The sequence below is a fragment of the Calliphora vicina genome, chromosome 1, assembly GCF_958450345.1.
Source record: "Calliphora vicina chromosome 1, idCalVici1.1, whole genome shotgun sequence".
Classification (NCBI taxonomy): Eukaryota; Metazoa; Arthropoda; class Insecta; order Diptera; family Calliphoridae; genus Calliphora; species Calliphora vicina.
The window spans coordinates 160225720-160250729 of record NC_088780.1 but is presented as its reverse complement, the minus strand read 5'-3'; the positions used below and the strand labels follow the sequence as shown (position 1 = coordinate 160250729).

General features: G+C 31.3%; 1 protein-coding gene across 1 annotated transcript in view; it reads left to right on the top strand.

Moving 5' to 3' along the window:
• Positions 1-20757, top strand: part of LOC135964242 (pleckstrin homology-like domain family B member 1) — a 69124-nt gene extending 48367 nt beyond the window's left edge. The window contains exons 8-10 of the mRNA XM_065516424.1: positions 17376-17803; positions 17866-17998; positions 20356-20757. Of these exons, the coding sequence (XP_065372496.1) occupies positions 17376-17803; positions 17866-17998; positions 20356-20532 (738 nt within the window). The 3' untranslated portion in view covers positions 20533-20757. The remainder of the gene's footprint in view (positions 1-17375; positions 17804-17865; positions 17999-20355) is intronic.
• The last annotated feature ends 4253 nt before the right edge of the window (positions 20758-25010 follow it).

Genomic DNA, 25010 nt, shown 5'->3' with positions numbered 1-25010 from the left:
TCAAATGATTTGACGGACGAGTATAGGCGAGAAATCAAATACATTGTGGAATTAATATATTTTATAGTTACAGCAATATTAATCTCATTAGCTTAGTTTAATTAATTAAATAAATATTTTGAAGGAATCTGTCCTTGATTAAATTTAAATATTTTTTTTCTGTTTGTTTTACATGCTGAGTATAAGCACAATTTAATAACATTAATTTTAAAAGTACTTTTGACCTTATTTTATTTCATTCATGTAGAGTTTTTTTTATAAACAACTTCAACTTGAGTCGAACAATTTAAAAATAGAAATGTACTATGTAAGATATGTACTAAACTAATTAGCACAACAAACTAAAATAAGACATTTATACCAGTGACCTGACAATATTATTGTGTGTATGACTTAAAACATGCGGGATTTATAATAGATGGGGTATGTTTTGCACGCGGTTTTTGTTTTTAATAACTTATATGTAATTTTGAAGCGTACATATCTGTCATTTATTCTCACTTAGTTATTGAACATAATAGTGTTAGCAACAAAGTTTGTTTACCTTCGAAAATGTCGAATTTTTGTACCAACGCACAGTGGCGCAATTTGAGTTTTTTCGTTGTAAAAATCATAACTTTTGAACCAAATGAGATAATCAAAAAATTTAAAAGGCATATGATAGATAATTGATTAACCAATGAAATGAGTGTTTTTAGGTGCCTTCTTATGGGTTAGCAAAGTTGAAATTTGTGGAATTTTTAAATTTTTAATTTTTTTCCACTTTTTATATCCTTCACCATGAGTGGCAAGGGTATGTATAAGTTTGTCATTCCGTTTGTAATTTCCACATTTTTCATTTGCGACCCCATAAAGTATATATATTCTGGATCGTTATAGATAGCGGAATCGATATAGCCGTCTGTCCGTCTGTGTGTTGAAATCAACTTTCCGAAGCCCTCATTCACGATTCATACATCAATATCTCCGAAATTCTTCCGGCTCGGTCGGTATTTAAAATCGAGAAAATCGGTCCACAAATAGCTGAGATATAAGGAAAAAACTAGGACAACCTCGATTTTTTACCTATTTTTTACCTATATCTGGATTACGAAGTCATTAATATAGACAATATGGATATCTAATGATAGATATTTCAAAGACCTTTGCAACGACGTATGTATATAAGACCATAGTAAGTTGGACATAATGGGTCATAATCGGAAAAAAATATTTTTTAACCCGAATTTTTTTTTCATCAAAAAATTTTTTTTTTGTTAAATTCTTTTTCCAAAAAAATTAATTAAAGAAATTTAAAAAAAAATTGTTCTTACTTGTTTTTTAATATTTTTTAAATTTTTTGTAAAATACTGCTCACAATCGGTAAATAAAAGTATATGTAATGGGTTTTCACGGTTATATGTCATAAATTGCACTTTTTTTTTAAAAATTTTACCTCTAGCAAAAAATGGGCAAGGACGGGCAGCTGCACATTTTTGCATTAGGTAAAGTAATAATCAAAGATCTTATTTTGAAAATATGGCAAGTATAGAAACTGATAGTTTTTTTTATTTTCTATCAAAGCTGAGAAATATTGAAAAATGGATAGTTGGTAAATATCGATTTACCTGGACAAATAAAAAAAAAACAGTATAATTTTCTTTTATTCTTTTCTTAATAAACAGATCTATCAAAATAATGATGATCCATTACTTAGTTTTGGAGATATTGTATCTGAATTTTTTTTTGAAAACTAAAAGGCAGTATACTTTGAAGGGCTATATCTTCTGAACCAAAAATCTGATTGTAATAAGAGTAGCATATTTGAAATCGTTGGACAATTTCCTGTAAAATTGATTTGTTCAATATAAGGGGCACATCCAATTTTTGATTTTTCGTCATATGCGGGAAGTTTTGCTTTACTTCATGAATTTGAAATAATGTGCCGCTGAAGCACACCGATCACTCACCAAAGCTTATGGTGAATGAGTTTCAATGGTTTGTACGTGCCCGAGATGGGTTGTGCCGTTAATAAGTGGCGATTTTGACAAGGAAAATGAATAGCGCCCAGGCCAGTCAAAAATGTTTGAAGACCAAGAATTCGAGGCATTACTCTATGAAGATTGTTGTAAAACTCAACAAGAGCTTTCAAAACCAATGGGAGCAACTCAAGCTGTAATTTCAAAACGTTTGAGAGCAGCAGGATTCGTCCAAAAGCAGGGAAATTGGGTACGAATTGAAGGCGAGAGACCTTGAAAGACAATTTTGAATAACTGAAATGATGCTTCAATGCTATAAAATAATATAATTTTTGCGTCAAATCATCATTTGCAATGAAAAATGGATCCATTACAATAATCCGAAGCTTAAGATATCGTATTTGAAGCCCGGCCAAATGGCAGAATGGGAATCAAAACCAAATACCCATGGCGTTAAGGTATTGCTCTGTATTTGGTGGGAGCAAAAGGGCCCTATATATTATGAGCTATTGAAATCTGATTCGTTTGAATCAGATATCTGATTCTCCTTCGATTTTTCACATATTTGTCACCCATGTTTAGGCCATACTGGGGAGGATATTATGCGTTTGTGCAGATTTTTGTAACGCCCACAATTATTAGTCTAACATCCACCTCATAGTATACCGATCGACTCAGTATCGCTTTCTGAGTCGATTAAACGATGTCTGACCGACATCGTTTGTCTGTCTGGCTGGCTGTCCATGTAAACCTTGTGCGCAAAGGTCAGGTTGCAATTTTGAAGATATTTCGATCAATCTTGACACATGCGTTTGTTTCGGAAGAATCCTATTGAAACTGGCTAAAATCGGTCCATTATTTCAACTAGCCCCCATACAAATGTCCTACCGAAATAGTACTTTATCGGACATAAACGCTTGATATATATTATTCCACACAAATTTGTTCACCCACCAAATTTTTTGACGGTCAATAATTCTTCATAGCTCCCATATAACTCCCACTTCAAAAAATCACATTATCGATAAGTTTCATATCAAAAGAAAAATTTTAAATACATATTTTTAACAAATCCAATTTTGCATAATTTTATTTACCTGTCAGATCTACAAGTTGTCACTAGAAAACGTTTCTATCAGTTGTTCGGCTTACTTTAGACAACTTGTCCATCAACTTTTTCGATCAGTTTTCATTTCTCTCCTTTTGATGAGCTTTTTTGAGGTTGGAAAACGACCTAACGTTGGTTATAGGGCTTGCCGAGTACATTAGAAATTGTGTCAAAATATTTCAGAAACACCCTCAAATTCGGAAGTTATTCTGAAAAAAACGTTTTCAGTGATGTTCGTCAACTTATCGATTTGTAACTCAGGCAGTCTTTGTCCGACTTTAAATTTTTAAACGGGGTTGGAACGAAAACTGAATGCGCTTTAAAATGACGTTCTTTGATACATTTGTAAGTCATAAGTATTGGTTTTGTTAAGAATATCTAAAAGAAAAACAAAATTTATCAACTTTTTTGATTTTAGTCGCTTTTCATTGCTTATTTTGATATGGAAGCTTATACAAATTTATACCAATGTATTTAGGAAATTTAGTTCTTAACAAACCATCGTTTTAATTATTCAAATCGGATCAAAATTCTAAAAGTTATTCAACTTTTCATTAACACCCTTTTTAGTATTTTCTCCCCCAGCCCATATGAATAAAAAAACAAAAAAACTATACGAAAAAAAATTGTACAATTTTTAATTTACAAGGTAAATTTTGTTGAACTTTTTTCGAAAAAGTTTAATAACTTTTGAAGTATAAACCGATTTTAATAAGTAATGTCTCATTTTTGTCTACATAAAATTGTCTTTAAAAAAACATTGCAAAGAAAAATAGGTTTTCATAGAAAAAATTTAAATAACTATTATTGAATTTGAAAAATAACGAACAAATAGAATAGAAAGCGAAACTATTTATAAAAACTTACACAATTTCTAGGAAAATAGATTTTATACATACATTTTATTAAAGTTCAATTCTTTACCTAACTTTCGTTGTTTAAAATTTTGAAATCGGTCTAAAAATGTGTGAGTTAGAGGTACTAATGTACCACGACCTATCCTAAAACCGTTTTTTAAAAATAACTCAACATTTTGAGGGTGTTTCAAAATCTTTGAAAACGGTTTTAATGTCCTCACCTAGGCCTACAAACTCCATTAGGGGGCTTTTCAAGTTCTGGGTTCTAGGATTTAATTATTTGCTTAAATTATTTGCTGGGTTATCTTGTACAAATAGTAGTGATGAGTTAATTAGCACCTACACTGTTTTTATACTTTGAATTTATTTATTTTTTTCATTAAGTGCTAATTTTATATAAATTTATTAAAAACTTGAACAACATTGAACGGTAGCTAATGTCAATTCATAACATTTTTGGCACTCAAATATAAAATCACAATATTTTCTCATCAAAGAGATTGTTGCGCCTTTTTGTCATCAAAATTGTTATGGATAATAAATTATTATTTTGTATTTTGAAGACATTGAACATTTATAATTTCTTTAAAATTGTTATTATTGGCAAATTATTTAAAAATAATTATGAAATTATTAAATAATATCAAGATAAATTTGTTCTTTATTTAGAAATTATTTATTATTGGCTACATTGTTTACAAATAACTTCTTTTGAACTTCTTTAACAAAAGTTTGCTGCCTGTCAATTCACTTTAAGTACTTTTATGGGCGTTTTGTTTTTTCTTTAAATTAATTTTATGGTTTTCCTCTTTTGTGTTCTTGGTTATTCACCTACGACATTTCATATGTAATTACACATTTTGCTTTTAATGTTTATGTTTTAAAAATATATTTCATTCTTATATTTATAACATTAATTCAACTGAAAATCCATCATTTGCTTGGAAATTTAATAACAACAAAAGCCAACCACAAATATTGTTAATGAAAACATGCCCCCGTCCATTATTGTTTACATTTCCAATACCAATGACCAATATGTCTCGCATATATCATGTCCTATTATCACTGCTCAAATCATAAAGTGTTTATGGGTATTTACGTTTGAATTTTCAATTTTCAGTTTGTTTTTTTGCGTATACAAAATTTTACGTTCAAAATATTTACGTTAACAATTTCTGCTTAAAACAAATGAAAGCAAAAAAATTTATACAGTGTGAATCAGCCAAAAATTCAGCTCTGCCCATTTAACTGAAGCAACTATTATAGCCAGCAGCCAGCGCCATAAGCAGTCAGTGAAAATTTAAAGGCAAACAAAAAAAAAGAAACGGAAAAGCAATAGTTGTGGGGAAAATTGTAGCAGTTTTATCAAACAGAATAATCATTGTTTTAGCTGATATTTCCATAGTGTTTGAAAGTGTAAGACAATTTATATCTTTCAAAGATTTAAAAAAAAGTTCTGATTTGAATTTTTATTTAACTAGGATATCGTTTGCACTTTCTTAAGCTACGTTTCCGCATACACCGTAATCGGCACCGAAAACGAAATTCCATACAGTTGCACTGAAAAAAGTTCATTTCAGAAATCGGCAACGAAAATTGGGAACGAAACGGCACCGAACGGTAACGATAAACCTGTAATTTGGGGCCGGAACGAAATCAACTTCAAGTAGGTTGTTTTCGGCATAGAGAAAACACATAGAGCGGAAACTCTCCTGTCAAAAACCTAACTCAGTTGTCAAAAACCTAAGTGGTGAGAATGTATTAGTAAAAAAAACTATGTAAAAACAACACTCGTATCTCGTATGTGTAACTTTTTTGAGTAATTTTTTTGTTTGAGTTTCCGCTCTATGTTCTCTATGGTTTTCGGTGCTGTAGGAACGAAATTATTTTAATTATTTTTTTAATTCAAATTTACAGAAAATCAAAATGAATAAAAAAAATAAATTTTCTTTATTGGAAGAGGAAAAAATAATAGATTTTGTCAAAAATAATGAAATTCTCTTTAATTTCCAAATGACAACTTAAAAAATAATTTCGTTTCTGTTTTATGCCGCAACGCACCCAACTGAAACGAAAACTATTCAGAAACGAGACGGTGACGAACACCAATGTTTTTCAGTTTCAGTTTTCGTTATCGGCGCCGATTATGGTGTATGCGGAAACCCAGAGACCAAACAAATATAAATTTTGAATTTTGTTTTCTAAACTCCAATTTCAAACTTTTAAAAATTTTGTTAAACTAATTATACAAATGTAAGTATTTTTCTTTAGAAATATATTAAAGATAAATATGAGAAAAAAAATCCTGAAAGAATTAACTTAATACCTCGCATAATTTTAACATATATGCCATTTGAACTTTGAGGATTTCGGGAAAACCTCAAATTTTGTTTAACATTTTTTCAATGTGCCATTATTTTATGTTGTAACTCACTTTTAATAAAATCAATTCAGAATATTATTACTTAAGCTACAAAAAATATATATGGACGATTTTACTATAATCGGGTAACGCAAACCCGTTCAATACCGGGGTTAAAGGTCAATATTTTTAATATTTGGGATTTTTCATTAAAATATATCAAAATCTTGTGAATTTATTGATGAATTTTCACAACACATTAGCAAAATATTTAACTCGGTTTAGAATTGAAATATACACGGAAGATATTATTGTAACATTAACCCATTCTCTACCGGGGTCAAAGGTAAAATTTTATAATTTTTTGGGATTCGTTTTATTAAATTACATTAAGGGATTTGGATGTAACTTTTCACAAATATTGAAAAAACAAGTAAGAAAGTATGGTCGGTCAAGCCCGACCATATAATACCCTACACCAAGTAAATGAGCAAAAACATTTTTCTTTTAAAATTTCAATAATTTATATTTTTGAGTGATTTTCGGAAGTGGGCCTTATATGGGAGCTATGACCAATTATGGACCGATCACCATAAAATTAGGCCGTGTGATTTATGTCTATATTAAAGTTAACTATGTTGAATTTTGTGTGTATACCAACATTTTTAAGCGATTTATGCACGTTAAAGTGATTTTCGGAAGCGGGTCTATATGGGAGCTATGACTAATTATGGACCGATCGTAACAAAATTTGGTGACATGAATTTTGTATATATAAAACTTATTTGGAGCGAAATTTGTGTAGATACATAGATAAATTAAACGTTTATGACCGATAAAGTCCAATTTCGAGGGGACATTTGTATGGGGGCTAGGTGAAATAATGGACCGATTTCAGCCAGTTTCAATAGGCTTGGTTCTTGGGCCGAAAAAGTAATATGCACCAAATTTGATCGAAATATCTTCAAAATTGCGACCTGTACTCTGCGCACAAGGTTTACATGGACAGCCAGCCAGCCAACCAGACGGACGGACGGACATCGTTTAATCGACTCAGAAAGTGATTCTAAGTCGATCGGTATACTTTAAGGTGGTGTTAGACTAATATTTTTGGGCGTTACAAACATCTGCACAAACGCATTATACCCTCCCCACTATGGTGGTGTAGGGTATAAAAATAAGAAAATTAACCATTTTATGGCCAAATATAGGAACAAAATTAACATATTTTGAGAAATATTAAAATAAAAGCTCATTTTTACTTAAAATATATCCATATTTACTTGTATATGAGTTTTTGGCTTCGTAAGATACCGTAAACCTATTCGCAGGTATGACCAAACAAATTTATTTTTTTAACGGCAGTTTCAAAGCTGCGTTTTAAAATTTTTAAAAATTTTATTTAACAATTTTCAGAATTTTTTGATCATCTCATTTGGGATTTATTCAGAATATAATAGGGAAAAAAATCATGAAAAAATTATGAAAATATATCTTATAGTTTTTCCATACCTGCGATTTAAAGTTTGCAATTTTCGAGAAAAACTATTTATTTGGCCATATTTTGGCGAATGAGTTCAATTTCCTTACTTTTAAGAATTATAAGTGGAACCTATTCAGAATATTATAGTCCAGATAATTTTAAATATAGTCCAAAAGTTTTACTAAAATTGGAAAACGTTAAACCTTAAATCGTGAAGGTCAAAGGTCAAATTTTTCAATATTTGAAATTTCTCATGGAAAGATAGCGAAATATTATATATTTTTGGGCCGATTTTGATGAAACTTAAGAAAAATATAACATGAAGTCCAGTATTTCTAATAACAACAGCACAACAATGGAAATTAACCCTTAATGGCACTTGGGGTTAAAATTACCTCAAACTTTTTTAACCAATTTCTGTTTTTTATGTCTCATTAGAACGACAATTACATACACATTTCTAGTCTTTTAAATTAAATTGCAAAAATAATTTTTAAATGGCAAAATTTTTACAAAAACTTGAAAAAATTTAATTTTTTCCGCTTGTAAATGCATCTCAAAACTTCAGAGGGATTTACCTAAAAATTTTTCAGTATGATTTTTTACTAATGTTCACCAAACTGGGGGTGAGACGGGCCAAAATTCAAGTTTTGTTTGTTAAGGGCCACCCTAGTGGTAGGTATGTTTAGGAAGCAAAAGCTTTTCCTTGGTTTTCTATCCTGGGTCTCCCTTTGCAGGGTTATGGGCCTCCGGATTGGTGGTATTCATTCGCTTTTAGCGGCTCGGAGGACACCATGAGTAAGTCCTCATCAGCAATCTCATAAAGGTTTAACCCTTTCAGGCCTGAGATGTTGTCGTCCAAAGTCAATCTTTCCTGTCTGGTTAAAAATCTTTTCGGTTTACCCTAATATCATCACCTACTACTAGACCCGGTGTTTTCATCTGGTTTCTGAAATACAAATAGAAATTTCTGAAATACAATTGGAAAATTCTGAAATATAATTGGAATATTCTGAAATTCAATAGGAATTTTCTGAAATATAATTAGAAATTTCTGAAATACAATTGGAAAATTCAGAAATATAATTGGAAATTTCTGAAATTCAATTGCAATTTTCTGAAATATAATTAGAAATTTCTGAAATACAATTGGAAATGGTGTAGTTTTTGGAATATTTGGAAAATGGAAAATAGCTTTGCAGAAAAATTTTGTCGATTTAATAATTAATTATTACAGTTTGACATAAGTCTGAACCTTGAACATAAGCATAAAATGCTTTCTCTATTTCCAATCTAATGCTGTTCTAATGAATCCAGTTTATTACTCCTACCACCCACTTACCCCATAAAATACGTATGTACTTCCGTTTATCACAGCTAAGAAATTATTTATACTTTATAAGCACTTTTCAATTCCTACAAACAAGAAATCAATTTCCTAGAATTCAATTATAAATGACGTACAAGTAATTCAGTCATTACACTGACTACTTGCTACAAGCATTTGTATAGCACTGCTCTTTAATCACACCCCACTGTAGGTATCTTCATCATCATCATCAATGTTGTATTCAGATCTTATAAAACTGGACAAATGTGTAGAATTTTTCGCAAATCTATTTGGTCAGTGTCAAAAGAGCATTTGCCACAGAAGCATACCACAAAAACAAACAAAGTATTTTTTTAATTAAAAAGAAAAACCAAATTTTAAAGAATTTCAAATAATTCTTGGTGTATTAAACAAAATTGTTCTATTTTCGAAACGCATTATTCTTTTAATAAAAATTTCAAAACAAAATAAATTAGCTGAACACAAATTAAGGCCTCCACAGCAGGGTGCCTTAGATTTAACAGTTCATGTGGATTTTATGTGTTTGTTTTTTATTCAAACTAAATCAATCAATCTTTATATTAAGTGTTTTCAAAAGTGAATAAAAATAAAAAGTTTGTTTCAACAACAACGTGAAGAAAAATTGCATTAAAGTAATAAAATTAAAGCAAACGTAATTATATTTAAACAAATAGCAATATGTCGGTCTGGATGACTTATGTGCAACGACGACGACCGGGTCAACATCGTTATTGCCATCAGGGAATGTATTATCTAGTAAGTTTATGTTTTTATGATTGTCGTCATATGTATTTAAATTAAGAGTTTTTTTTTTGTTTGTACCAATCAAAATTTATACCAATTCCCAAAGTTCGGTTTTGTTAACCAAAAATGTTGGTAATTATTCAAAACCTTTTAGAGGTTGCTTAAAAATCTACCAGACATTGACCCATAATTATCTGAAATATGGCCAAGATTGTCTTTTTCTCTGGTCAAAATGTTTACAAGTTCAGATTTCACATTTAAATTCAATTAAAATTTTTCGAATTTAAGCCAACATCTGAGAAATAGTATTTTCTTAATTTGATATCAAATATTAATTTCAAATCATTCTCCAACATAGAGACAAATCTAACGGATAATTATTATTTCGAAAAAACTATATAAAATAAAAATTGTCTGCTTCCATTACATTTGTTAAACATTTCAAGAGATTTTCATTTCATTTTGTTGGAATTTGACTTGAATGCAATTCTAATTACGTTTTAAACTTGATAAATATTTGAAAAAATTATTTTTTTTTCAAACAAAAAACATGTGGCTTGAATTTATGTTTCTTTTTTACTAGAGAATGCTATTGATATAATCTGTAAAACAATTATATTTTAATTGAGTCCAAGGTTGGAATTACACTTGCTTTCAACTTGAATTCCAGTAAAAATGCTTAGTTAGTTTGTGAGTCTCCAAAAGGGCTTTATGTACAAGTATTTGGTATTATTGAAAAGCTTAGGATTAACATTTTAAAGAAAAACCTTTATCCTATCAAATTTCAATTTAAAAAAAGAATAACATTTACCATAAATACCTTAAATTTCATTGATTAGTTATTTTACGTAAATAAAAATTTAATATTCAAATTAGCTTAAAATTCGAACGGATTAAGATACAACAATTGGGAACTTATTAAGATCGAAAGGTCTTTTAATCAGAGGATAGATCACTTTTTTCATTGTCTGAACGGGGAAAATATGTTCCAAAAATTTTGCTTTTTTGTATAAAAGAGGCCGCTCTGCCGTTATTTAGCATGCACAGAAAAAACTAAAATTCGTATTCAATCACAAAATTTATAAAATCAAATATTTTTTTTATTGAAATAGGACTTATCACAGAATTTGTAAAATCAAATACTAAAATTCGTAAATTTTTTATTGAAATTTTTTTTATTTTTTTTTTATTAAAATATTATCAGTATTAATGAATCAAAATATTTGAAAATGTATGAAAAATTCAAACAATTTTTTTAATAAAATCAATAATTTTTTTTGATTGGTTATGAGCAGATATCCAAACATCTTTTATTTTTGATACTATAAAAATAAGGAGTGAGATCGAAAAATTCTTAACATACATATATGTTTATAAAAAAGAAACCACTAAACTTACAGCTTTAATTTTTTTTTTTATTTGATTGAAATTATTATTACAATTTACAAAAAAAATTATTTTTATAGTTTTAATCACTAGTGATGAAATTTTGAACCTTTTTCGGAAACCCTTCCATTAACGTTTTTATAGTGCTTTCTGTCACTTTGCTCGAACATGTAGTCCATCTCCGTTTAAAATCTACCACACTTTTGGACACCTTTTTTGTACTCTTCAATTCTCTTTTAACAAGAGCCCAATATCTCTCCACTGGCCTTAGCTCCGGGCAGTTTGGAGGATTTGCCTCTCTTGGTACAAATACCACATTATTGTTCTTGTACCACTCAAGGGCTTGTTTGCCATAGTGACAGGATGCCAAGTCAGGCCAAAAATAAGTGGACACATTATGAAGTCTTATGAATGGAAGCAGCCTTTTTTGTAAACATTCCTTGATGTAAATTTCGGTATTTATAGAGCCCGTTGTAACAAATGAGTGGCTTCTTTTGCCGCAACTGCATATTGCTTGCCATACCAAGAACTTTCTGGGAAATTTTGTCTGCTTTTGGGTCCTAAACTTTTCTTCAACATTCCCTCGAGCATCAGCAACATAAAATTTTTGACCTGGAAGTTGCGAAAAATCTGCCAGAACATACGTTTCGTCATCCATTATGCAGCAAGAATATTTTTTTTATAAAACTTGACTTCAATTTCCGTGCTCTGTTTTTGGCCTCTAAATTTTTAGTAGCGTTCCTGTCAGGAACTTTTTGAGCCTTGTATGTTTTTAAACCTGCATTAGCTTTAACTTTTCGTACCAAATAGTCCGAGCACTGAGCTAACCGGGCTGCTTTCCTACCGGATGTGTTGGGAGCTCTTTTGAAAATGCGTTCTATTTTTTTGGCTTTAGAAACATCATGTGGACCATTCCTTCTACCTGAACCAGGTTTTCTATCAACTGACAAGTTCTCCCGGTACTGTTTAATAACATTGGAAACAGTTTGACGGCAGACCTTTGTATGCTTGGCCAACTTTTTGTAAGACCAAGTTGGGTTTTGTTGAAAATATTTAATAATTTCAGTACGCACTTTTTTCTGGTCACTCATTTTAATCAGATTAACAAAAAAATTAATATAATTGACATTACACATAATAACTGACATGTTTTTCAAAGGTAACTTGATCAAAAAAAAATTCAAATAATACTTGGGTTAAAAAATGTAATGAAAAACGTGTGTTAAGAATTTTTCGATCTCACTCCTTATTAATAAAAAATACTGTTTATAATTAATATATAAGATTATTGTTCATCTTTATTTATATTAAAAAGCGTTTACATATATTTAATTACAGTTAATTACTTATAAATATGTTAATATAAGAATTTTACAATAATGTAGTGCAATATTAGTGTAATGCAAGTATAATATAAAGGTGTAGTGTTAGTGAAAACAAACGTTTGTATAAAAACATTAAACTTGAAATAAAAGATTAAAGTTTGTTATGATACCATTTCTCAACAATTGTATCTGGCCTAGCCATTGATGAGCTGCATTAGAGAATAAAAAGGTCCTCTTTTAGTTCTTTTTAGATTTAGGGCTTTTTCGGACAGCAACTAGGACTTATACTAGGATAGCAATATTGAGAAATGGTGACATAAAATTAAGTAGTGTTTAAATTTAGTTGCGTATATCATATAGGACAGTGGCTATGATCTACATTTCATAATCAACCCAATTATGAATAAAAATTCCCCGGTAGTTTTTTCCCTTTTCTTTTTTTTAACATTGCATTTGAATAGGAAAAGGGAAAAAACTCTCTTGGAATTTTTATTCATAATTGGACTGCATGTCAATTAAGGTGATTGGAAAACCTTAATTTCATTCCAACTTTGATATGTATATGGAAATGTAATGTATGTACCTTGGTATTGAGAATATATGTGAATGCTAGCGTCTGTTTTTGAACCAAATAAAACTTAAAGCTATAAATAACTCTTAAGAACTAGGGACTTGCATTGGATTTGCTTGAATTGCTCCACAGGTACAGGATATGCAAAATATGTAATTGATAGATGTCTTCAAACACTGTGGAATGACACAACAAAACATAATGTTCAAAATAAGCAGTGGTGTGGACAATCAATATACATGTATGTATGTTCAATAGTGCTTACCCGAAATAAACCCCGAAGTTCTAATCATCAGAATCGTTAAGTCCTGCAGCAACCCTTTCTTATCAACGGGGAAATCTATAAAAAGTCCTAAAAGCTTAAGAAAACTACACAGAATGATAATCTTATACTTACCGGTGAGACCGGATTTTAATGGGCAATTTATAATTGGATAAATAGTCGCTTAAAAGTGGATTTATGAAAAAAATTGTGTAAAATACAAAATTTCTTTCATATGTTTATTTATTTTTTTAGATATTTGACATATATTACTTTTTTTAACTTAAAACAATTTTTTTTTACTCGTAGATTTAAAAATTGTTTTTGCTATATATAAGTTTTCAGAGTTTTTAAAAACAAATAAAAAGAATAATAAAACCAATAAAAAATATTAATTAATTTTAATTTAAAATCAAATAACAATTTAGTTGAAAAAAAATAAGTCATAATTTTTTCTGTGTGTAAATTTTGTTGAATTTAAATAAAATTTTTTCCAAAAAAACTTTGGTTTTTATAATCTGGGTTTTGCGTTTTTAATAATTTTCAGATTAATTTGAAATTGTTTCGTCTAATTGGCCAACAATTTACTGAGCGTCCGGGCCTTTCTCTCGGAAAAATGGTGTCGTTTAATTCACCGTTTTGACGAAAGTAAAATGGTGGCTCTACATATTTCTAAGGCGTTCGATATTGTGTGTCATGATGCGCTTCTATCAAAACTTATTGCTTTTGGTGTCGGTATTAACTTCTCTCGATTTATATCGAGCTTTCTCAGAGATCGCAATATATGAGTTATTATATATGGAATCTCATCAAAAAGTTCAAGATCAATTCCGGGGGTACCGCAAGGCTCCGTCCTTACTCCTACTCTATTTATAAACAACTTTTAACCCTGTATTTTGCAGAAGACAGCAACATATGCCATTCTTATGCATTCAATTATAGACCAAGCCTGTCAGAGATTGTTATAGATGGAATCTCATCAAACGAGTTCAAAATCAATTCAGGAGTGCCCCAAGGCTCTCTCCTTTCTCCTACACTATTTCTTATCTTCAGACAGATCATGATGCTCCATCTGACCCAAAATTGAATACAACTCTAAGTCTATTTTGGTGTTACTTGAACGCGTACAGGAGAGAGCGAAATGCTTGTCGGCCACCAAAGTAAATTAATAAAGTAGACTCAGTAGAACAGCTGACTATTTTATTTATTCAGTCTGAACTGTCAATTCACTTGTGGTTGTTGTGGCGAAAAATACAACAAGCCCAAAAGCAAAAACAACAACAGGCAACTTTGACAGCTCAGACCTTAAACCAAAAACAAAATTGCTTGTGGTTTTTGTAAATGTTGTATTTGTTGTAGTACTGTCGCTACTTTATTAATTTACTTTGTCGACCACGGTAGGGAATGCAGCTCTATTGACTCATTGGAACATCTTTGCAATGTGGGTTGTGTTTCACTGTTCTATCGATAGGTTAGGTTAGGTTCCATGGGTAGCCACTCTTCAAGCAGCTCACTTGGGTCCATTCAAAACTGATCCCGTTGTGATACCCAGGGGGTAAACATCTTGGTATTAATTATACGTCCGTTGTTTCCAGGCTAAACCAACCAGATTCTCTGATGAAAGAGTAGATTCGTCTAAGACTTATCCTTGATAGCTCATCTAAGCATGATAGGAATGGTATTCCGAGGATGCGTTCCCTCAGGTTTATCAGAGCCGGGCATTGGAAGAATAGGTGTGACACCGTCTCATCCTCTACTTCATTATGCCAGCTCCTACAGTAGTCATTATACCGTAGGCCCAATCTCCTAGCATGTATCCCAATTATACAGTGTCCTGTAATGAAGGAGACAATTAGCCTTATTTGCTCACGACGAAATTCCATAAGTAGATTCGTCCTGCTGGCATCATATACGGGCCAAGTAGACCTCGTTATAACACAGGAAGACTCATTGGTCCACCTGCTTTTTGCAGATTCATATAGTATCCGCTGAACAGCCATCTTGCATTTAACAAGGGAGATACCAGAAAAGGGGTCGATCTCATCATCATCCATCATCGCACCCATTTTGGCCAGTTCGTAAGCTATACAATTACCCTGATTTCCATCGTGGCCAGGGACCCATATAAGCGTTATCCTATAATGTCTCGCCATCTCATTAAGGGATACCCGGCATTCCTCGGTTAACCTAGATGTCGTAAAGACACCTGCTATTCCGTTAATCAGTAAATATACATATATCACCAGATATTCGATAAAACCTCAGCCAGTTGGATGCACGTTTAATGGCCGTAACTTCCGCCTGAAGAGCCGTACAGAAGTTAGGTAGCCTGAAGTAGGATATAATCCCAGTTCTATCGATACTACAAACCGTAATTTTTTACATTCTTCTGCAAGGGCTCATCAATTTGTCGTCGACTAGATTCCGAGTGAAAAGAACTGCTCATCTTTGGAGGTCAAGAACGAATCAAGCCAATATGGGGTACTCTGTTCCAAAGTGAAGAGTATCTCAGAGAGAGCGTTATACATTGATCGCAACCATTTCATTATAATAATAGGTATTGCAACATGTGGCCGAACGTTGTCATGATGGAATATTAGGGTTTCTTGTTTATATTCTGGGCATTTTTTGGCCATTGCTCGCTTCAAACGAATCAGTTGCATTCGGTACAGGTTCCCGGTAGTGGTATAATCAGATTTAAGCAGCTCATAATAGATAGGAACATTTTGCTCCCACCAAATACAGAGCATTCCTCAGTGCCATCGACATTTGACTTTGGTATCGAGTCGACTGGTTGGCCGGGCTTCACATTTGGTGTAAAAATTATTTTATTTTATAGCGTTCAAGCATCATTTCAGACATAGAAAATCGTCTTTCACTGTTTCTCGGCTTCAATTCGTATGGTACTAAAATGTCCCTGCTTTTGGATGAATCCTGCTACTTGAGTAGTTCCCAATAATTTTGCAAGCTCTTGTTGAATTTTACAGCAGTCTTCAAGGAACAATGCCACCAATTCTTGGTCTTCAAACTTGTTTTGATGAGCCGAGCCATCATTGTCTTCTGTGTGAAAAACACCACTTCTGTAGGCATAATGAGGGCATGACCTATGTCAGAAAAGAAAACTTCATTAGTGAAGATTTTTCATAGATTAATAGTCTTCAAATCAGATGAAGAAATGAGAATTTGTGTATTGTTATTAAAAAAAATCGACCCATAAATTGTTAAGATATATGCAAAAACGATAATTTAACCAAAATGTATGCGCAAACATGAACAGGGAGATGCTCACACATAATAGATAGATAAAGACCATACAATCAGTCTGAAATATTTTTATATTTTCCAAATCGATCCATAATTATCCGAAATATTAGCGAACACCGTTTGCGGTTCTAGTGAAATTTTCTTTAAATTTGCAAGAATTTTTGTCTATATCTAGGATAGTATTGAAATACCTTTCCAACGAAGTCCAATATCTGGAAATGTATTAATAATTCGACTTTTTAAAGACACTCCTGGAAAGGACATTAAGCTTTAATTTAACATATTCGACTGAGAATGTCACACTTTCAGTTAAAAAATCTAATCTTTGCAAAAAATTGCCTGGGAAATGGTGTTTGAATCAAAAAGAAAAACACTGAGCATTTAAGAAAAGAATTTCAAATATTCCAAAAAAAAAAGAAAAACAAATACTAAATATAAATAAAGTGATTTATACGAATGTTTCTTATTTTTTTATTAGCTGTTTAATGTGTCACATGTTTTGTTTGTATTTTGGCCAAGTGAGACCAACAGACAGACTCAATTGGCTGTTAATTTTAGCTAAATAAATTGGCCCCTAAATTAAAAATAAAATAAACACACAAGATTCCAAAAGATTATAGTGATTAAGTGTTTAAAACACAAAAACATACATACATATACAATACATCTAATTTATATTTGAATATATTTCTCTATTCTAGCAACGTCATTCACAACCCGAATTCGAAACCACACAACGTCATTTTGACGATCAACAAAAACGTCACAGTGCCACTTCTCGTCCTCTGTCTGAAGCCAATTCAGATAATGGCCCAGAACCTTTAGCCCTACAAAATGCCTCTAAATCAAATATGGAACTGAGCACCAGCACTGCCTATGCCTTGGAGAAACGTCTGAGTAGCAACTCAAATGATGGCGGCCATTCGTTGTTGGGCAGTCAAAAGTTACGCAACAAAGATGGCTCCGATGCCAATGAGCGCAAACGGGTTTTGCCCAAACACCAGAGACCGCTAACACGTTATTTGCCGATATTTTCACCGGATTTGGATTTGAGACAGCATATAGAATCGGCTGGTCATCAGATAGCATTGTGTCCGCATGTTTTTGTAGATGCCAACTCGTGTAGAGGGTAATTATTATAAATAATTAATTGTTTATTGAGTTTTTGTTAATATTTTGTTTTTATTTTAGTTATTTACATAAACTGGGAGCCACTTTTCATGGCTGGTCTAAGAGATGGTTTGTTTTGGATAGACAACGCAATGCTTTTATCTATTATTCGGATAAATTGGAACGTAAACCCAGAGGAGGCGCTTACTTTTCTGTAAGTAAACATTGAAATTGTTGAAAATATTTGTTTGTAAATTGATTTTGATGATAGCTGATCCGAGACATTTATATATTTAGCTAATAAATAAAATGATCAGACAGCTCAATGCCAAACCTGATCTAGTTTATTATAATAGATTCATAATCTATACAAAATTATCTTTCCAACGAGATACAAAAATATATTAGAACATATTATATAAAATTAAATATAATATGTTTTAATATATATATAAAATTCCGCCTTTCAAAACCCAATAAACTCAACGTCAAACGTTTGAAAAATGTCCATTTGATTTTCAAATGTAATTCTCTAACCTTTTTTGAGTTTTGAATTTCACACTCCAATTAAATCTTCCATATATATAAAAATGAAATGGTCCATGTATATAATGGCATCACGTGAGAACGGCTGGAGCGATTTGGCTGATTTTTTTTATTCGATTCGAAATTTTCAGGAGATGGTTTGTAAAGAAAAAAAATTAAAAATTTCGGAGTAAATCTCGGAATTTTGTTTTTTGAGGCAGTCAACTGTAATAAAAATGCTCCCTAAAGTATGCAGTACAAATTTAGATATTTTATTTGCAAATAAATTAGAACAGCCAGGTGTATGTGGGTTGGAGAAACTTGAAGAACTAACATTAGTAAATGCTACCGGGAGAAGCCGGGCGGTCAACTAGTTTAAGATAAATTTGAGTAGAAATGTTTCAAAAATGCTTTTCTCAACTTTATATCAAATTAGATGCTTAAATCATTCATCAATCTAAAATTAAATATGTAATTATGTAAAAAAATATTTGGAAAATTAAGTTTTCTCAATTATTCTCAAACCTAAAGACAATTCAGACTTAAAATATCCTCTACAAAACCTTATTATTTCACAACAAAGAATTATAAAATAAACACTGTTGTACTTTAGACAAGACAAATTATGTCTTGAAAAATTCTAAATTGTTAAATTTTATTGTAATTTTATTGTTTGAGAATAGGGTTGGTGAACAATTTCAGAATAGATGTGTGAATAAACTCACCATTTTGTTGAGAATACTCTTATTCTCAAACGTGTATCAAATCATTCTCAAACGACATTTAAGAAGGTGTTTAATAATTAGAAACTGGAGATGCTCACATTCAGAGCCTTCAAATTTTACCTGAGAAGGGCATCGATAACCATTTGGGCGACCAGAGCCTGTATCACCTCTGCTTAGGTATCTGAACATTTGGACGCCGACTTTGTTATATCTGTATCAGTTTCACGACTTAAATATATCGGAAAGAATTCAGCAGTGTCTTGATGTAACCATCAGATGATGCGAGGAAAAAGGGTTGACTATCATACCGACCAATGCAATTGTGTCATTTACAAGACCCAGATCTCTTGAGACTTACTAAGTCGATCTTGAACGGCTCGATCATTTAGTTCATTTCATTTACTACCAGGAAGGCAAAGTGATGCACTTAATGCCTGCCAACGATCTGATTTTGACAATGATCTACTGGTTAATTAATATCGTTCTAAAGCCCTTGGTTTGTGGTGGTAAAAGGGGCTATTATGCACATTTCACCTTTATACACCTTGAAAAGAGAACAGATTTGAAAATCTGCAATTCGCTTAGATGGTATCCAGTATTAAAGCCGGTAAATATCTCAAAATATTTAAGAATGACACGTACATTTTGGTATTACACAGAACCTTTGAGGTCTTTGTACTAAACAGGGACATTAGACTACTCGGACTTGAAGAGGTATCAGGCGAAATGGATAACATTTCTAAAAGAGCATTCGTATGGGAAAATATCTCTTAATCTTAAAGGCGAAAATTTACGACAGCTTTATCTGTTCTAGAAGGTTAAAAAAGTGAAATTTTTATTGTGATATCTGATAGTCAGGCTTCGAACTGGGTTTTATAATCGTATAAAGTAATGTTGGGAGTTCTGAATGCGCAATACCAATTTATTGTGACACCTATTGTTGGCATATCTCATAGTATGCTAGGAAAAAGTCCAGTTCCTGAAATCTGGAACGAGCAATGCCAATTTATTGTGACCCCGATTGTTAGGATCAGAACCAGTTTTTGACATATCTCAGGGTATGTTTAAGAAAAAAGTACGGTTCCAGAATTGAGTCGGAGTTTTGCCATATTTGGGCAGAACTTTGAACTCATTCTGACTCCAAGTATATTTCAATTCCCATTAAAATATCATATTGAAATCTTAGGATATATTTTATAATTATCATCAAAATCTTTTAAAAATACAAAGTATTGCTGCATATTTTTATTTAAAATTTCAAATATTTGAACTACTTTGTAATCATAATTTTAATTTAATTTCCCTTAACAACTCTTTTCAGACAATTGATGAAGTTTATCTAGATCATTTGAACGTATCGAAAAGTGGCCGTCCCCATTGTACATTTATTGTTAAGACTAAAAAACGCAGCTATCAATTACAGGCAGCTTCCGATGCTGCAGCCAGAATATGGATTGATGCCATAATAACTGGAGCTCAAGGCAACTTAGACTATTAATTAAAATTAGTATTATAAACTGAGATACAAACAAACATACATATTTAAACTTAAATATATATTTTTTTTATATATTGCAAGAACATTTGTATTTCATTTAGTTTTAAGTAACTTTTACTATTAGTTTAAGCAACTAACTAAGTTTTAAAAAATGTATTTTTTTTATATAAGAAGAAATGCTCAACCAAAGGAAATATATATATAATTTTACATTAACAATAAAAAGAGTTTACTTTTTTTCAGACTTTTTGTCTATTTACTTAGTATATCAGCTATTATTTGTACTAGAAACTTAGAAAGAAAAACATTTACGCAAAATTAAAACGAATTGGAACGAAAACAACATAAATTCATTGTAAAACAAGAAAATAAATACATTCACACATTTATGAACGAGAAAAGAAAAAAAAACAATTTCAAATAAATTCTTTTCTTTGCATTTGTTTATGAAACTACTACAGTTTCCAAACGTCTTAAAGGTGTAATTAAAAATTACATTTTATTCATTAGGAATTGTTAATGAAAGATAATTTATAGACAGTGTTTACTTGTGCTCTCAAAGTGTTTTGTTTTTTTGGGAGGAGCAGCGCGCACACTTGACCTTGGTTTAAGTGTGAAAAACAATCAATTAGTTTGCAGTCATTGTAGTTGATAAGTGGTTTTTCTTGTAGGTGATACTTTTTCAATATACATTATAGGGGATAGAGATTTATAGTTTTTTTTTTATTTTAAGATTTACAATTTAATTCTACAGCTTCATTCATATACAAAAATAAATAAATCTTATATTATTTGCTAATTGATTGGTAAAATATTTGTTTTTAATTGCAATTGTATATGTTTGTGCTTAAGTTTTGAAATAAATGGATATAAAAATATTGGGTGTCTGGCTTAGAAATGCGGGATTCATAATAGATGGCGCATTTTATTTACGCGGTTTTTAATTAATAATTTATATGCCATTTTGAGGAGTACATATCTGCCATTTATTCTCACTTAGTTATTGTAAACAACAAAGTTTTTTCGGGAAGTTTGGCTTTACTTCTTTAATTTGAACAAAATCGCCGCTGAAGCACACCGATTGCTCATCAAATCTTATGGTGAATGTGTTCTATCGGTTTCAACTTGCGTGAGATGGTTTGTGCAGTTCAGAAGTGTTGATTTTGACACGAATGACAACGATCGCCAGCCAAAAAGTTTCAAGACCAAGAATTGGAGGCATTACTACTCCATGAAGTCTCTTGTCAAACTCAACAAGAGCTTGCAAAGTTATTGGGAGCTACTCAAGCAGCAATTGCAAAACATTTGCGAGCAGCAGGATTCATTCATAAGCAGGGAAATTGGGTACCATACGAATTGAAGCTGAGATACCGGAATGCTATTAGAACGCTATAAAAGAAAATAATTTTTGTACTGAATCATTACTTGCGAAGAAAAGTGTTTCCCGAAGCGTAAGACATCGTATGCGAAGTCCGACCAACCAGCCGAATCGACACCAAAGTCAAATATCCATGGAGCTAAGGTAAGGTTCTGTGGGACCAATTCGATCGAAGCTGAACGCTCTCTCTGGGATACGCCTCACTTTGGAATAGAGTATCCGATATTGGCTTGATTCGTTGTTCTTGGCCACAAAAGATGTGCAGCTAACAATGGCCAATATACAGTGACTCAAATGCAGTGGGCTACATATTGAGTGCCGAAGTATGCAATTTGCATTTTATCGATGGCAAAATGGACATATTTGTCTATCTCAACATTTTGAGGCAAAATTTAGAGCAAGTGCGAAAAAGTGGGTACAGAAAACATCTTTTCCATTTATCAAGACTACGATCCCAAGCTCACATTAGGTGTTGAAAATATTTGGTTGGTCCATAACTGTTCCAAACTTATAGAAACTCCTGTACAGAGCCCAGACTTTAATGCAATTGAGCATCTTTTGGAGGAATTAGCTAGGAGAGTGTTTCAAATTAAATTTAACACGTTAGTTTAGATAAAAGAGTCCTTACTGAAAGCATGGACCTCAATAAAGCCGGAAGTATGCCAAAACATGGTAAAATCGATTCAAAAGCGATTACAGGTCATTCAAGACAAAAAAGGATATGCAACTAAATATTTATATTTATCGTCTTGTCCGATTTTGCGTTTGAGTCACTGTATAAATTTGTATTGTAAAAATGTTTTAAAATAAAAGCTAAATATATTAAATGATTAAACAGGTCACTACTATGGGTTAACCGGATAAGCTTTGTCGATCATTTATATATTCATTACTGCAATTCTAATAGACTTATTGTACTTAGTATTTAGTTCATCACAGTATCAGATTGTACGGTTGTATTGGATTGGTATTGCTCAACACTTTTGTCAGTGAGTAGGGACCGATGATCTAACCGGAGTTGTTTGTATAATCAGACTTCCATATAGCGAATATACACCGATGAACAAACCGGAATTGTTTACAGTTCAAGTATTAAAAATGGGTAAAAATATTCAAATTTGAAAATTAAACCAATTCATTTATTAATCATAAATTTGGTTTATCAGAAATAATGATGAGTTTATTAGATTATTTAAAATATTTGACAACTTGATTATTAAAACATATCATGGTAGCTCATGCACGATTGAAGATGTCATAACGATTTTATATTTAGTCAAAGCTGAGGTGTTTTTGAATTGATTTGTATTACATGAATGGGTAGAAAATAGAAGACAGCAACCCAAAGGTTATCTCCAAAAATTAATTTATTATCCGAATATAAAGATATTTTATATCAAAGTAGTAGGGTAGAAGGGGGATCATACGCCACAGGGGCACATCTGCCAACACCCAAGTAATCGATTTTGTTACATTATCAATTTATGTTTTCGTTTATCGATTATTTATCATCCCTGAAAGTTGGAAAGTTTAATTTTACATATGATGTGATACAGACGAGATTAATTGTTTTTCAACAAGCTGTGAAAATATTTCAGCTTGTGAATTTTTTTATGCTAACTTTTTTAGTTTTTGTGATACAAAAAAAATATTGGTTGGTGATAGAATGTCAATAATAGTGAACAATAAGTGGCAATAGTTTTTTCGATCATTTAATTTGAAGTACGAAAAAAATTTATATTAAAACTCAAAACTACCCCTGGGGCACATTCGCCAGGTACAAGGAATCCCTTTGATGGAGAGCAAAATGTGGATAAAATATAGAAAAAATCAGTCACAATTTGTTTTTGTTAAGTTATGTATGTGAAATAAGCAATAAATATCTAGTTTATTATACATTGTTTTGTAAATTAAGGTATAAAACAGTAAAATATTTTTATATTTTTGGATTTTGTTGTTTCATTTTACAAATGACAAATCTGCACCATCTCTTTGGCGTATTTACACCATCGGTGGGGCGATTTTGCCGTTTTTGGTCAGTACAGAAATGTTAAAAATATATGCATATGAAGATGAGATAGGCAAGATTGAAATGATCAGAACTAAAGCTAACATATCTAATTATCCGAAACAAGAAACAAATTAAGAATATGTATTGTATTTTTAATTTGAGATTGCCTCAAAAAAAAGTGGCGTATGGTCCCCTTCTACCCCACTTGGAAATATATACGAAAAATATGGATTATCTTTTATAATTCAAGAGATATTCGTTGAAAAATTTTTCTTTTTTTTAATTTTTGGCCGTCTTCTTTCGTTTTTTTTTTATTTTACCTGCTTACGGTCGAATATTTTTTTAAAAATATCATTTATTTCTATATCAGATGAAACTTTCAATAAAATATAGAAAAATTCATAAAAAGTTTCAAATTTTAGTTTTTTTTTACAAAAATATTTCTCCTGTAGAAAAACTTTCTTTCGGCTCGTACAATAGTAAACGTTATGCTAAAAATTGATCGGAAACATGTTTTTTCTTTAAAATGTTAATAATAAAGTTCTAATGTTTTCAATAATACTAAATACTTGTACATAATTGGTCAGTTCACACGATCTCTTATCATGTCATAATGTCCTAATATTTCACAATGGTTTAATGAGTCGGTTAAGCCGAGCCGCCGACTAGTGAAGTATTAGGACATAATGAAAATATTTCTAATAAGAGACCTTGTGAATTGACCAAATGTGTTTATATATCTTTCGGGAGGCATTACCTCAGCACCGACTATGTGAAATTTCATTAAATTATCTCGTTCACGAGCTACCAAATTATTTCCAAAATAAAAAGTTTCTAAGCTACTCAGTATCTCTACACTAACATCATAGACTAACATAGACCCGAATCAGCAGTTTTTAGCAACATGGCGGAGGCAAACAAAAAAAATTTACGAAAAATTAACAAAAGAAAATGTATAATAAACCATGGTAGATTTAAAAGAGGGACAAACATATAAATTTATCTTTCTATATCTCGTCTCACACACTCATCGATTTTTTACTACATTTTATTTTTTCTCTCGCTCTAAGATCTGCCTTAATGGCGGAA